The 15251-nt window shown below is 39.3% G+C and overlaps 1 protein-coding gene across 1 annotated transcript; it reads right to left on the bottom strand.

Moving 5' to 3' along the window:
* Positions 1–7351: 7351 nt before the first annotated feature.
* On the bottom strand, positions 7352–9194 carry LOC139126978 (uncharacterized). Its single transcript, XM_070692896.1, has 2 exons — positions 8546–9194; positions 7352–8010 (listed from the first exon to the last, which is right to left on the bottom strand). Exons 1-2 carry the CDS (start codon positions 9192–9194, stop codon positions 7352–7354), a joined length of 1308 nt encoding a protein of 435 aa, XP_070548997.1.
* Between the last annotated feature and the right edge of the window lie 6057 nt (positions 9195–15251).

The following is a 15251-nucleotide window of genomic DNA, read 5'->3' as shown; positions in this document are numbered from 1 at the left end:
TATTAAAATAAAAAAAGCAGGCTCATAGTAGAAATAATGTCATTGGAATGATAGAATCTTCCCGTTTTCTCTGTTTTTGTTTTAGTCAGCAACAGTTCGTGTAGAGGTCAATAGCAGCAACGCTCTTGAAACGTATCCTGTGATGTTTGTCGTCACGCAGCAGGAAGGTATCATATCATGGAAATTACCTTTAGTAATAATGGCAGAGTAAGTATGTGCCGCTGACCGAATAGAATATAAACTGAAATGTCGACAAGTAAGTATAAAAAGGAATGTGGTGTATGGAATGTTAATTGGCAGATCTATCACATATTCCCATTCTTTGTTCGACTTGTGAAAAAAAGCAAATTACTGCATTACACAACGCAGATAAGGAAGACAGCGAAACATTTGTGCCTCTGTATGATTAAATTGCGATTGTTAAAAATGTGCGTAATATGATTTTGGAGTGAAAACATTGAAACTGTCTAATCCTAATCTGAACTAAATAACTGTATAAAACCCTGAACATCAAATATGAAGACATAAGGAAATGTGACGTATTTACTGTGTGGTACAAACAACATTAAAAAGCTTTAAAAAATACGTAACATGCGATTTCACCATACTTTTCCAAAATTAGAATAATCTAAGCATTTAAACATCCATTTGAGTTTTCTACCGCTCTTGACAAAACACAACAAAGTTGTTCTAAAATTAATTTGTGTATGTATGTTCACTGCTGTAATGTTTTCGGACGTGATTTCTGCCTTTTACGGGCTGGTTTTGACTTTTACGACTTTTAACCCCTCAACTTCTTGTATGTGTAGCCCAAGAATACTATCAACCCCAAATTTGACACCAACCATAATTTTTATACTTTGAAAATGCCAACTAGCCGAAACCAGAAACTATCTTGGCTATCACAAATTATTTGTTTAACGTGAGTCCCAGATAGCATTGCGGCACCATGATTTCATGTCAGAAGAGCACTCATACAATAGCATTAGCAGGGTAACAAAAACACTCGATACAAATTATACTGTGAAAATCAAAAATGACTGTATATTACTTTCATATTCGTTCACAATATTTTTATACAATGGTCTGAATCACTCTATTACAAACCATTCTCCAAATAGTGAATAACTTCACAAAATACTTCAACTTCCAATGTTCAGCACAATTGCTTTTTTTATAATTGTGTTCACAATAGTTTTATACAATGATCTAAACCACTGTTACAAACTATTCTCAAAAGTATCGTCTCTACAAATAAACACGGATAGATTTCTCAATTTCTGTGTTCACTTACAATCTAAAATACACATAATGAATGCTTAGTAAACTATGGACACTGAAGTGACATGTACACTGAAAAACTACAGATCATAGAAATAAATATTCACCAAGGAAATTAGGTGTTTTCTTTGTACTACGCACACTCAAAAAAATATCTTTCAAATGAAAGCATGTTTTCACAATTACATCAAATTTGTCTCAATCAGCACGGCATCAATCCACTGTTGACCAAACGTTTTCTGTATGTTGTCCAAGGTGGCGGCTCAAGGAACACTATGCGATGCCAATGAAATGTACGGAACGGTACTGACAGCTTACAGTTCTTTCTGAAACTCTCACGACATCAGTAATGAACTCGTTCTGCTCACAGACGACTCTATTTGCATAAACCGCATTGCACAACATCTGGTACGCTGGTATTCTGTTTATGCAAAGTCTAGTCCAGCATACAAATAACAGCGACGATGACTTTCACAACTCTACACGGCGAATACAATCTCAGAGTTCGAATACAGAGTAACTCTAGGACAGAATAGTTCTGCAGAAACTTCTCACAGAGACTTCAACAGTTCTGGCTTTAAATGTACAACATCTGGCACTTTAGTCAGGAAAAATCACAACTGGAGTTCCAAAACTTGTCATAACTTGACTAAATGAACACTACAGCGCACCAAACTTCATCGTTCTAATGTTGAACACGTTACCAACACTCGACTGAAGTTGCATCTTCAAAAGTCCACACTAGCATCTCTTTTAACAGTCAAAATTACGCTGTCGCCACGTTTAGACTTCAAAACAACTACGCACACGTTTACATGACCTGCACTGAAAACCAACAATGCGCAACGACCACGGACAATTTTCTATTGTCCCTTTAAATTGAAAAACCAAACAACTCTTTGAAATTCATACGCCAAATGAGTTCTTCAAAATATACTGAACTTTGTTAAAATGCAAACAAAATAGACGTTCCTGACTACTGATATCATACAGAGAGTACAATATAGAAATAAAGCATGTCATTTTGATGGTTTATAATGCAAACAATGATACCTGAAACAACCCTTTCACTCGCGCGATTTTCAAAACACTGCGCTTCACATGATAACAGCATCTGGAATACAAAAGTGAAATATCTCACTGTATGTGTTACAGAAGGTATTGTAACACACCTCATCCGCAGTCTGTGTTCTAATTCGCCAATTGATAGTCACATGGGATGCGTTCTTTTTGTGCTGATCCACGTAAACGACGTCATCTGGCATCATTTGTCGAAACTGTTGCCTGCCAGCATCAGTTCCGAAAAATGATGCCCGCTGACGTCAAAATAACATTTGCGCATGCGCGAACTGGAATTTAAACAAAGATGTCGTCTGCGGCCGAGCGGAATGATAGTCGAGAAATTTCTCGGTTTATCCTACTTTGTGAAGAAGAACTGAATGCTCTGGTTTCAAACAAGGACTCGAACGAACGAAGACGATAATCAAAGGTGCATTGAACGTTTTGCAGAAGTATTGCGACCCTGTCGGGAAAAACTTTTTCTTGCTGAACCACTCCAACATATTACATCATAAGCTTACATGCGACAACTTTTGTGTATGGTACGTTCTTATGTATGACTACGGATGAGGTGTGTTACAAAACACATATTGACTGGCCATTAGGGCAACAGCATACGTCTTTAACCCCTCGGGCCTGTGAGTCACCCCCAAAAACAGACTGTTTCCCTCGGCCTACGGCCTCGGGAAACAGTCTGTTTTTGGGGGTGACTCACAGTCCCTCGGGGTACAGACGTATGCTGTTGCCCTCATGGCCAGTCAATATGTGTATACTGAAACCTACTGAAATACTGTAATCATTGTGTTGTAAATCCATACTGCCGACAGGTAAGTATTGTAATGGCTGAATAATGTCGACATAAAATGCAGTGCATATACTGCTCAAAACTTTGTTTTTAGTTGTTTATGTTGCGTACAACTTACTGATTAGCATAATAAACACAAACTAAAAGGCGCCCTCTATAAAGGGAACTTTGCAAGTTTCGTTATATAGCAATACAGAAATCGATGTCAAAGTAACCATGGGTTACACACTCCCCCTCCAAATCATGGTCATCCCTGACCATGCAGGAGTATGTACAAACTATGTAGGATATACAGAATTATTTACCATGTTTATGATAAAACTTGTAGTATCAAACCACCCTGTAACTCTGAGAATAGTTACACCTTATGTACTTCTTGAAAGAAGCTCACTTTAACATACCTGTCATCAAAATGTTCGACACCTATCAACGATACCTTTTGCATGTTTTTTTCCACATGAAATTTCCATATTGAACTTTATGTGACTCCCAATACGTTAAACGGTTTTACTATGCTTAGGCATAATACGCATTGTCAGGTATATTTTCATTACAGTTCATCCTGAGCCATTCTCTGGTTAAAGATAACAATTCTTTCAAAATTTGGCCTGGCACACACTGTTGCTGCTGTGCCCATCCATATCGTTCCGGAACTTTTCTGATACGGGTTGACCTTCTCACTGACTGTGTCTCTGTTCCCGTCTCGGCGGCAGTAGTCTCTCTTATCAGCGTTTCACCACTGGGAACGTTGCCTCCTCTTCTCTCAGACTTGCAGTGTCGTGATCCACAGGCTCAAAAGCATCTGTAGTTTTGTTCATATTGCTTGGCTCAACATCTTGAACACTGATCTCAGATACACTGTTATGTACATCTCTGTTCACATTCATGAATGCTTCAAATGTCTTCTCTGTAGGTGTAGTAGGGACAAACTCTGGTGCAGTGGGTCTCAGCTCACCATTGGAACTTATTGGCTGGTCAGTACAATGTATATTGTTCTCTGAAAAGATTCCAACTTGACCATCTCTGTATTCAGACTGTAATCTGTCACATCCTGTATATCCAAGCCAATAAACTCGTTCACCATCACTGTCAGATGACACGATTTCACTACTGGAACTGGTGGTCTTTGGTTTCTGACGAGTCCTCATCTTCTGTCCTTGACGGATTGTCTTGTACTGTTTCCTCATCGGTCGCATAGAATAAGGCATAGGTAGTGAACTACAGGGTAATAACAAATTGCGATGCAAAGTTCTGGTAACTTGTTCTCCTGATTCTGGTCTGATTTCGTACACAGGGATATCAGGGTTGACTTGGCGAACCACAATATACACAGTTTTGTCCCAACGATCTGCAATTTTGTGCTTTCCCTTCACACCAACATTACGAACCAATACTCGATCACCAGGTTTCAACAGAGCGTCTCGAGCTTTGATGTCATATCTCCTCTTGTTGGCTTGGTGCTGTTTCATGGCCTCTTTTGAAGCTAACTCATACGCCACTTCAAGTCTTTCTTGAAGCTTACTGACGTAGTCTTCAACACTATCTCTACCTCATCTAAAGGCTTGTACCTAGATATACATCAACTGGAAGTCTCGGATGATGACCGTACATCAAAAAATATGGTGAGAAACCAGTACTCTCTCCTTTAGTACAATTATATGCATGTACCATCGAACTAATGTACTTCTTTCCAATCTTGCTTTTTATCCTCCTCTAATGTGCCCAACATATCCATTAATGTTCTGTTAAACCTCTCACATTGAGAATTGCCTTGCGGATGATAAGGAGTCGTTCTGGATTTCTTTATACCTAGAATCTTACACAGCTCCTGATTACCTTCGACTCGAAATTTCTGCCCTGATCAGAATGCAGCCGAACAGGGAAACCATAATGTAGCAAAAAGTGTTCCATCAGTGCACTTGCTGTAGTCTTGGCAGTCTGGTCTTTGGTAGGTATAGCTATGGCATAAAGTGTGAAGTGGTCAGTTATAATCAAAATATCCTTATCATTGCGTTTACATTGTTCAAAAGTTAAATAATCCATACAGACTAAATCAAGTGGCTGCTTTGACTCCAGTTTACACAAAGGTGCTATGGTTCTAGCTTCTTGAGTCATTTTTTCTTCAATTACATCTTTCACATGTCTTCAGCTTTCCTTCAATATCGACACTCATCTTTGGCCAATAGAACCTGGATCTGATCAAATCAGTGGTCCTTTGTTTTCCAGGATGACCCATGTCGTCATGAAGAGCCTCCATAGCTGTACCACGACATACCTCAGGAAGTGCCAATTGATAATACTCTTCACCATGAAGATCTCTTCTCTTTTGATGCAATATCCATTGCGGTAGCACAGGTGTTCCCGTTCCTTCAGACCAATTTGAACCAATCTGGACTCCTTGTCTCTTTCTCTTGGAGTTGGACGTCTACATCTATTGAAATACCAGCAGAGTCTTCCTATCACAGGACCTGATCTTTGAGCCATTTTCCATTCTTCTGTACTGACATATGGTAAAGACGACGGTTCAGACCACTCTTTCATATCATCATGAACTTTTCCTAAAGTTTTTGCTTCAGTTCCCATCACTTCAACTGTGGGAAGGACTGAAACTTGACTACTGTGGTTAATTGCATCTACTGTATCACAATTCAGAGTTTCTCTCTCTGCAGGGGGCAACCAATCCAACCAATGTGAATTACCATCTCTGTCTGGTAGAGTAGCCTTGGCAAGGTTTCCTGGATAATCCGTCTGCATCACCATGAAGAGTCCCAGGTCTGTACTGAACTTCAAAGCTATACTGTGCGAGTGCAGCCAACCACCTGTGTCCAGTGGCATCATGTTTTGCAGTAGTCATCACATATGTTAACGGATTGTTGTCAGTTATCACCACAAACTTCGTACCATACAGATAATCCTTGAATTTTTCTGTCACCGCCCATTTTAATGTCAGGAACTCCAACTTGTGAGCTGGGTAATTTCGTTCACTCTTTGACAATCTTCGGCTTGCATATGCAATCACCCTTTTTACATCCTCTTGTTGTTGATACAGAGCTGCACCTAATCCGAGGAAACTTGCATCTGTATGCAATTCAAATGATTTTTCGTAGTCCGCATATGCCAATATGGGTGGATTTGTTAATCTCTGAATAAGAGTTTCAAATGCTAGCTGACAGTCGTCAGTCCACTCAAACTTTGGTCTGTCTTCTTCTCTGACTAGTTTCATATTACCACAGGGTTTACCCGCTTGTACAGGCCAACTGTGAGATCATTCAGAGGTTTTGCAATCTTTGAGAACGCCTTCACATATCTTCAGAAGTAGCCGGTTACACCAAGGAAAGTTTTCACTTCTTTTGCACTAGTAGGCACTGGCCAGGTCTTCAGGGCTTTAGTTTTCTCGGGTCTGTCTTCACACCCTCTTTTGACACGATGTGTCCCAAGTATTTCACTTCTTCTTTGAAGAAAGAGCACTTCTTCGCCTGTAGTTTTAATCCAGCTTCTATCAATCTCCTGAACACTTGTTGTAGTCTGTCTAAATGTTCTTTAAAGTTGCTCGAATATATGATAATGTCATCTAAGTATACGAGGCATATCTTGTAGTTAAGGTCTCCGAGACATTTTTCCATTACGCGCTGGAATGTTGCTGGACTTGTGGTCAATCCCATAGGTAATTTCAAACATTCATAATGTCCAACAGGTGTGATGAATGCAGTCTTCTCAACATCATTTCATCCATCAGTATCTGCCAATAACCAGACTTAAGATCAACTGTACTGAATAGAGCTGCTCCTTTTAAAGCATCAAACGTCTCCTCAATACGTGGTGATGCATAGGCGTCTTTGATAGTACGACCATTAAGCTTGCGATAATCAATACAAAGCCTTTACTGCCGTCTTTCTTACCAACTATTACGATAGGGCCGCCCAAGGACTGTGCGATTCTCTAATCACGCCACTGTCAACCATGCCTTGTAAAACAGTTTCAATTCATTATACATTGCGGGGGGTACACGTCGGTGACATTCACTGATAGGAGTGTCATCTGTAAGTCTGATACGGTGTCTTTCTAATCCACAAGTACCAGGTCATTTTCACCTTTTGAAAAGACATCCTGTTCCTGTGTACACATTTTCTTCACTTGCAGTAACTGCTCAGAAGTCAAATTAGCACTCGTCATATCAAACTGTATACCACTAACTGTAAACTTGTCTTAAGAATGTTGTTCAGCATCAGAGTTATCTTCAATTGAAGCTAAAGCTGAATTCTGTCCTGGTTGTGTTATCCATGTAACTGCTCTCGCTTCTCCAATAATATCGCCAAGTCTAACAGTGATGGGTTTATCAGTTGTATTGCTGATACGCACTGGCACTTGAGACTTGCGTTTGTGGCATGTCAACACTTCAGCAGTGGGACTTGTCGCTATATTACATGGAGTTTTCATGCTTGGTTCCACTGTAACAATATATTCATCATTAGGAGTACCATCACGAACTCTTCCCCAAACCACTCGATCACTCTCCGGCTTGACAGTTATTGGAGACTTGCACAAAGCCTTCACATCTCCTAGGAAGCCTTTCTTTCCGACAAAAGTCTCTCTTTTCATCAATAAGTCACATGTCCTCGCGCCTGTAGTAGACATACGCATTGACCAAATTTTCTTCTGTTTCCTGGTCAGAGTACCACTGTCCATGAAGAAACTCAACAAGTTAGTGCCTGTAGTCACTGGTACTTGTACATTGTAGTTATTGTCAGCAGCCACCAAAACTAAGACATCATGGCTCTCTTCTGATGCAAACACAGACATGGGAAATGACATAGTCGCTTCTATGTATCCAAGGTATGGTAGATGTTCTCCTCCAGCACTGGTTACTATGAAAGAATCATCTAACAGTTTCAGTGGTACATCAGAAAGATTTTGTCTATAAAATGTGTATGATACTGTGGTGACTTGTGATCCCGTGTCAATCAACAAGGACACTTCACTCCATTTATAAAAACATACTCCTCAGGTGTTGGTCCAACAAGCTTGTGCCATTGTCTACTATTCATCAGCATTGGATTGCTACTTTGTGTACCAGTCTTTACTTGCCTTGTGATAGACTTCCTCTTGTGCTGAAAATTATGCTTCAATACTGATTTCTCCAAGGCTGGATGACGAACAGATGGACAAACTCTTTGCACATGCCCTCTTCCCCCACAAGCATAGCACACAACTGTAGTCACATCATGCTGTACACGTAAACTCTTACTGCCAGACTGTGTAGACTTCTTGACTTGTTTATCTTTCTTTTCTGTCTTGGGATGGGACATCGTGTTGATATGTGACCTTCTTCTCCACAATTATAACAGACAACAGACTTCTTTGACTTCTTTACAGGACACTGTCTCGAATAATGACCTTTACCTCCACATGTGTAACAGATGTCAACTGGTGCAGAAGGCAGTGTGGATACTGGCTGAAACTGTTCTGTTTTCTTTTCAAAATTCTTTTGTCTCTCTTCCAACATTTCTATCTTTTCCTTCATCTCTGACATCATCAATGTATTAGCCTGAAGTGCTTTTGTCATCTTGGCAATGTCACTTGCACTCACCGATTGTTGCTCAACTGGGCGCTCCCCCTCCAAATCTTCACCATCAGCTGTTGCTTGCTGTGTTTTAACAGAGGCTTTACGGACTGGAGTAGCTGTTTTGAAGGCAGAATGCTCTATAACTTCTTGTTCAGCACTTCTCACAATACGCAGAAGGTCATCATAAGTCCTTGCTTCTCTGTATCCATGTCGTGCTATCTCTCTCACCTGATCATTGTTAATGTTTCTCCAAAACACAGTTCGTAATGTGTGATCTCTCTCTTCATATGCAAGTCCACCTCTCTTACATACCATATCTAAACTCAACTCTAATCTGGTTCCAAAATCAGAAATGGACTCACCAGGTTTCTGTTTACTGTTACCATAGAAACGTGCCAACAGATCATCACCAGACTCCACTTCTCCAAAGCGACCTTCTAACTTATCCAATATATCACCAACTGTAGCATCTAGTCCCATACCCATGATCAGTAAAGCAGCTCGACCACGTAGTGACTCTCTGACAGTTTGCAGTACCAATGAAGGAGAACTTGAATAGTTTCTCTCAAACCACAGAACTTCTTGTTTCCAAACTTCAAGTCTGCATCTCCTTTGCGAGATGGTTCATCGGAGAAAGCGGATAATTTGGACCTCTGTGTAAAGTAAACTGGCTGTTGAGACCTCCTAGTACCATCAGTATTCACACCATTATGTTGAACTTCTGTCTCACCTCTGACCCTGGATGTGTCTCTTTCTGGTTGACCAGGGAGCCCTGAAGTTGCCATGGACTGGCTGTCTGCTGGGTTAGACATAAATGTTCCATAATCTTTACCTGGATATCCTTGCATATTTCTTTTTTCTGCTTCCATCTCCCTTTTCCTTCTACGGCGTTCTCTTTCTATTCTGAGTCCTTCTGCCAGCAATTTCTCTTCATGATCAAGTATTTGTTAAATTTTTCCCTCCGTTCCTTCTCTTCAAGTAAACGTGTCCTTTCTATCATTTCCTGTTGCTCTTCACTGCGAGGTGGTTTCATGTCCTCCTCAAATTCTTCTCCTCCAGATGCCATACTGTATAACACTTTGATCCAATTTACAACACGCGGGTTTACCGATGATCAATATATACTGTAACTATTGCAAAAATATCTTAACAGTTACAATACAGTTCAACATTTGCTAATACGTATGCAAATTGTGATATCAAAGTAACAGAAGAACAAAATTTCCATGATGGACTTCTCACAATAAAGTTACAAACTTTACAACTTTTTTTATTATAGCCCATATACCATATGAAATTACTTTGAATTTCTCAATTTTGAAATCACTAAATCAAACCACATGCGATAAACAGACTGACGTTTTCATAAAAAAAAAATTCTTGAGAAACACCCACACAATATTGGGCGAAAACATCTCCAACTGAAGAGAAATATTTTTTATAATGCAATATGTTGCTCTGTAGTGTAGTATCACTACACATTGACTTCACCAAATGATACAAAAAAATTAGACGTGTTTTGTTTACCCCTACTCTTCTGCAACAATGAAAACGAATGCCAGAAATTAATCTGTAACTATACTGGAGCCCCACGTTGGGCGCCAGTTGTGTAGCCCAAGAATGATAACAACCCCAATTTGACACCAACCACATGAAAATGCCAAACTAGCCGAAACCAGAAACTATCTTGGCTATCACAAATTATTTTTTTAACGTGAGTCCCAGATAGCATTACGGCACCATGATTTCATGTCAGAAGAGCACTCATACAATAGCATTAGCAGGGTAATAAAACACTCGATACAAATTATACTGTGAAAATCAAAAATGACTGTATATTACTTTCATAGTCCATTCACAATATTTTTATACAATGGTCTGAATCACTCTATTACAAACCATTCTCCAAATAGTGAGTAACTGTTCACAAAATACTTCAATTTCCAATGTTCAGCACAACTGCTTTTTTTTATATTTGTGTTCACAATAGTTTTATACAATGATCTAAACCACTGTTACAAACTATTCTCAAAAGGATCATCTCTACAAATAAACACGGATAGATTTCTCAATTTCTCTGTTCACTGACAATCAAAAATACACATAATGAATGCTTAGTAAACTATGGACACTGAAGTGACATGTACGCTGAAAAACTACAGATCATAGAAATAAATATTCACCAAGGAAATTAGGTGTTTTCTTTGTACTACGCACACTCAAAAAATATCTTTCAAATGAAAGCATGTTTTCACAATCAAATTTGTCTCAATCAGCACGGCATCAATCCACTGTTGACCAAACGTTTTCTGTATGTTGTCCAAGGTGGCGGCTCAAGGAACACTAAGCAATGCCAATGAAATGTACGGAACGGTACTGAGAGCTTACAGTTCTTTCTGAAACTCTCACGAATGAACTCGTTCTGCTCACAGACGACTCTATTTGCATAAACCGCATTGCACAACATCTGGTACGCTGGTATTCTGTTTATGCAAAGTCTAGTCCAGCATACAAATAACAGCGACGATGACTTTCACAACTCTACACGGCGAATACAATCTCAGAGTTCGAATACAGAGTAACTCTAGGACAGAATAGTTCTGCAGAAACTTCTCACAGAGACTTCAACAGTTCTGGCTTTAAATGTACAACATCTGGCACTTTAGTCAGGAAAAATCACAACTGGAGTTCCAAAACTTGTCATAACTTGACTAAATGAACACTACAGCGCACCAAACTTCATCGTTCTAATGTTGAACACGTTACCAACACTCGACTGAAGTTGCAGCTTCAAAAGTCCACACTATGGTATCTCTTTACAGTCAAAATTACGCTGTCGCCACGTTTAGACTTCAAAACAACTACGCACACGTTTACACGACCTGCACTGAAAACCAACACTGCGCAACGACCACGGACAATTTTCTATTGTCCCTTTAAATTGAAACACCAAACAACTCTTTGAAATTCATACGCCAAATGAGTTCTTCAAAAATATACTAAACTTTGTTAAAATGCAAACAAAATAGACGTTCCTGACTACTGATATCATACAGAGAGTACAATATAGAAATAAAGCATGTCATTTTGATGGTTTATAATGCAAACAATGATACCTGAAACAACCCTTTCACTCGCGCGATTTTCAAAACACTGCGCTTCACATGATAACAGCATCTGGAATACAAAAGTGGAATTTCTCACTGTATGTGTTACAGAAGGTACTGAAACCTACTGAAATACTGTAATCATTGTGTTGCAAAATCCATACTGCCGACAGGTAAGTATTGTAATGGCTGAATAATGTCGACATAAACTACAGTGCATATACTGCTAAAACTTTGTTTTTAGTTGTTTATGTTGCGTACAACTTACTGATTAGCATAATAAACACAAACTAAAAAGCGCCCTCTATAAAGGGAACTTTGCAAGTTTCGCTATATAGCAATACAGAAATCGATGTCAAAGTAACCATGGGTTACATATGGAAATGGCTGCGTTGAATGACTGTTTGCTAGCGAGATGCTGGACATTCTTCTGTTGATTGTTACCAGAATATTGTTGATTATATATAGTGGGTGGTTGCTGTTGGTGTAAACATACAGTTGCGTATTGTTAAATCATAACTGCGTATGTTTTATCTAAGAAATGTGTGTGATTTTTTTTGAAGTGATTTGTTTTTATTCTTGCCCTGTATACATACACACATATGCACAGAGTTTCATGTATCTTCTGATGATTTCATGATTCATTCTCAAGTTAGAGATATTAGTACTTTGTACGTACAGTATCCTAATTTTATATCTATCCATCCATCTATCAATATATCTATCCATCCATCTATCAATCTATCTATCTATCTATCTATCTATCAGAGCGATATAAATTATAATTACACAAAGTACTTCATGTAAAAAGTAATGATATCTGTTATTTAAAGGGAACTGCGCCTATGCGAGCTTACAATATTTCGTGCTGGATATGTTGATGCACCCAGGATGTCTCCCAACACCATTTGGGAACTGGATCAAACTGTTTGTAAGAAAATAAAATTGATATAGGGATCCCCCCTTCAATGCACGATGGCAGATACCAACGAGGCATGGGAGACTGGCAGGGGCAAAGTATAGGGGCTGCACAAAATGTCTGTCCCAAGGGGCAGAGACAGGGTAAGGATGTCTTGGTCTCAGCACAAGATTCTTCATGCTATTGTTTATTTCATTTTAATACGTTTGACTATGATATGATATGTATTGCCAATAAAGAATACTGCCAACCTTTGGTGTCTTGGTTTTATGTTAGCACTGGTTTTGTAACGATTTCTTTCTCCTTCGCCGTGTCACGTGTTTGTCCTTTGACAATCTTACGCAGTTTGTCACCGTGTTGCTCTATTATCTGATACGTTTGATTGCCTAATGCTCCAAAACAAGTAAGGGTGAATTGCTAATCTCTGGGCGCTGTCACCAGATCATCACAGGATTAACTTTGACAAAGTCAACAACGACCCACCAGAAAGGTATAACAAAGGAAGGGATGAAACTCTCAAAAGTCGTGTCCACAGAAACCTACTTTATGATAAACACTTCCCAATTTTATGAACGCCAGCAGTTTTGTAACATGTTGGAAGGCGGACAGATCAATTCATGGGTTGCTTCTTTGGGCTGCAGAACACTGTTCAAAGATGTGGAGTCGTTGTCCTGATGTGGTCTGTCAGACCAGAAGCTGGAACTAGCAACCTTTGGCCTTCATAATGTTTTGATTTCAGCTCACATGATCGATACGGGTGAACAAAATAACCAAGATGATTTGGGATACGTGGTTTGAGGGTCAAGCTCAGCGCTGTTTATAAATACGGACATTACAATGTATGCGCTTTCAAGTTGACGAAGGCTGGTCAACGTTTGAGGGAGAAACTCGCAGCTTCTTGCATAAAAACTGACAAGTCGGCAAAAGTACTTTCATGTTCAATATTCCATCCTAATATGACCAATAAATATCCTAAGTTAATGTCATTCGTTTCTGACTAGCAATTAACCTGCAAGACATGGCCCATGCACTATGCAAATAGTTGACAAGATGTTTTGTAAAACTGGGAAGATACACTGAAAGCACATCCATACCCCACCAGGTCGATCTATGCGTTGGGGGGGATATTGTCTTGGAGATATAATGTCTAAGTCTTTTTTAACGAAAATTGGGAAAATTAGGCGATAGCAAAGACGATAAATCAGTCAGTTGAATAAAAGAAATCTTTTGGACGTCATATCTTTCTATGTCAGGTTTTGAATCCGCCTGAAACATTGCGTGACAATATAAAACTATGTATGAACCAATGTTTTGGACATATCTTTTCATGTCAATGTTTGGACACCCTTTAAAGATGTATGATATAACGACTATCTACTGTATCATGTCTGACTAAACTGTCGGGGAAAACACTTTTTCGTCCCACTGTTGGTATAAGTAACTGTGTCTTTCCTTTGCACACCTGCTTTCTCGAAATGTGTTTTGTATAAAAGCAACTTTACAGTGAGGGTTGTAAAAGTTCGAAGTTACCAATACACTTGTCGATTTAATGTGCGAAGATGCACTGTTGACCAGTTATTTTATTACTTCTCAAAACTAGTCAAAAACATTCTGCGACATCAACACTAATCGAGTATGTCTCCTCATCGAAAATGCCCTAAGAACTTGCTGCGAGCCTTGCTTGATGCGTTGGGTAGTTGAGTATAAGGATTTATAGATTAATGAATCAAACATAGACAGATTCACGCGACTAAACTATCAAGTTCCTGATAGTTCACTGACATTTATGGCAATGAGGGCGAAAACCTTAGACCCAAGGGAACATATGCAGTATGCAGTACATTGCATGCTTTCTGAGAAAGAAAAGCCTGTTTCCTTTTATAGCTACCGTGGAAAACCCAGCTTGACTAATGTTCCAGTTTCAGAGAATAACTTTCGCTCAGCTTCGTAGCTAGTAATGTTGTAGTCAAGATGTCCGAAATGCTTCTTGATTTACAGAGAGAATACCACGCTCTTCTTGCACATGGGGTCAACTGAAAATTCAAAGCAAAATACCAGGGTGTAAAATCTGCAGGCAAGGTCGCAGTGACCAACCGACAACCCGGCTTGTATTGTCGAGCACACAACCGAACGGCACATGATATATCGCTCTAAAACTTGCATCGTATGTAGAACATGTCTTGTTTTGTAATTTGAAAAAAGACTAATAAGAAAGTGCCTTATCGTACTGCAAGAACGCAGTTGATAAACTGAACAAGCTGAAGGCGAACGTCGAGTAAATGAAGCCTTTCCCGTTCTTGTTCTTGACTAACACGGAAATGTTCAGCATACCAATGAAGTCTGGTTAAGTTCGATGCAGTGTTATACACATAGACCAACATCATTTTGCCGGGCCAGCCGGAAGAGTTGAAACCCACGTCTGATACGTTAGCAAGGTGTATTGAACACATACCACGTATGCATTGGAGGTCCTCCTTTCAGGCCTGTTCGTTTACAAATGAATATTCAAGTTTTTTT

Source organism: Ptychodera flava, unplaced genomic scaffold, assembly GCF_041260155.1.
Source record: "Ptychodera flava strain L36383 unplaced genomic scaffold, AS_Pfla_20210202 Scaffold_28__1_contigs__length_4768798_pilon, whole genome shotgun sequence".
In the NCBI taxonomy this organism is placed as follows: Eukaryota; Metazoa; Hemichordata; class Enteropneusta; family Ptychoderidae; genus Ptychodera; species Ptychodera flava.
This window is presented reverse-complemented; position numbering and strand designations above follow the sequence as displayed.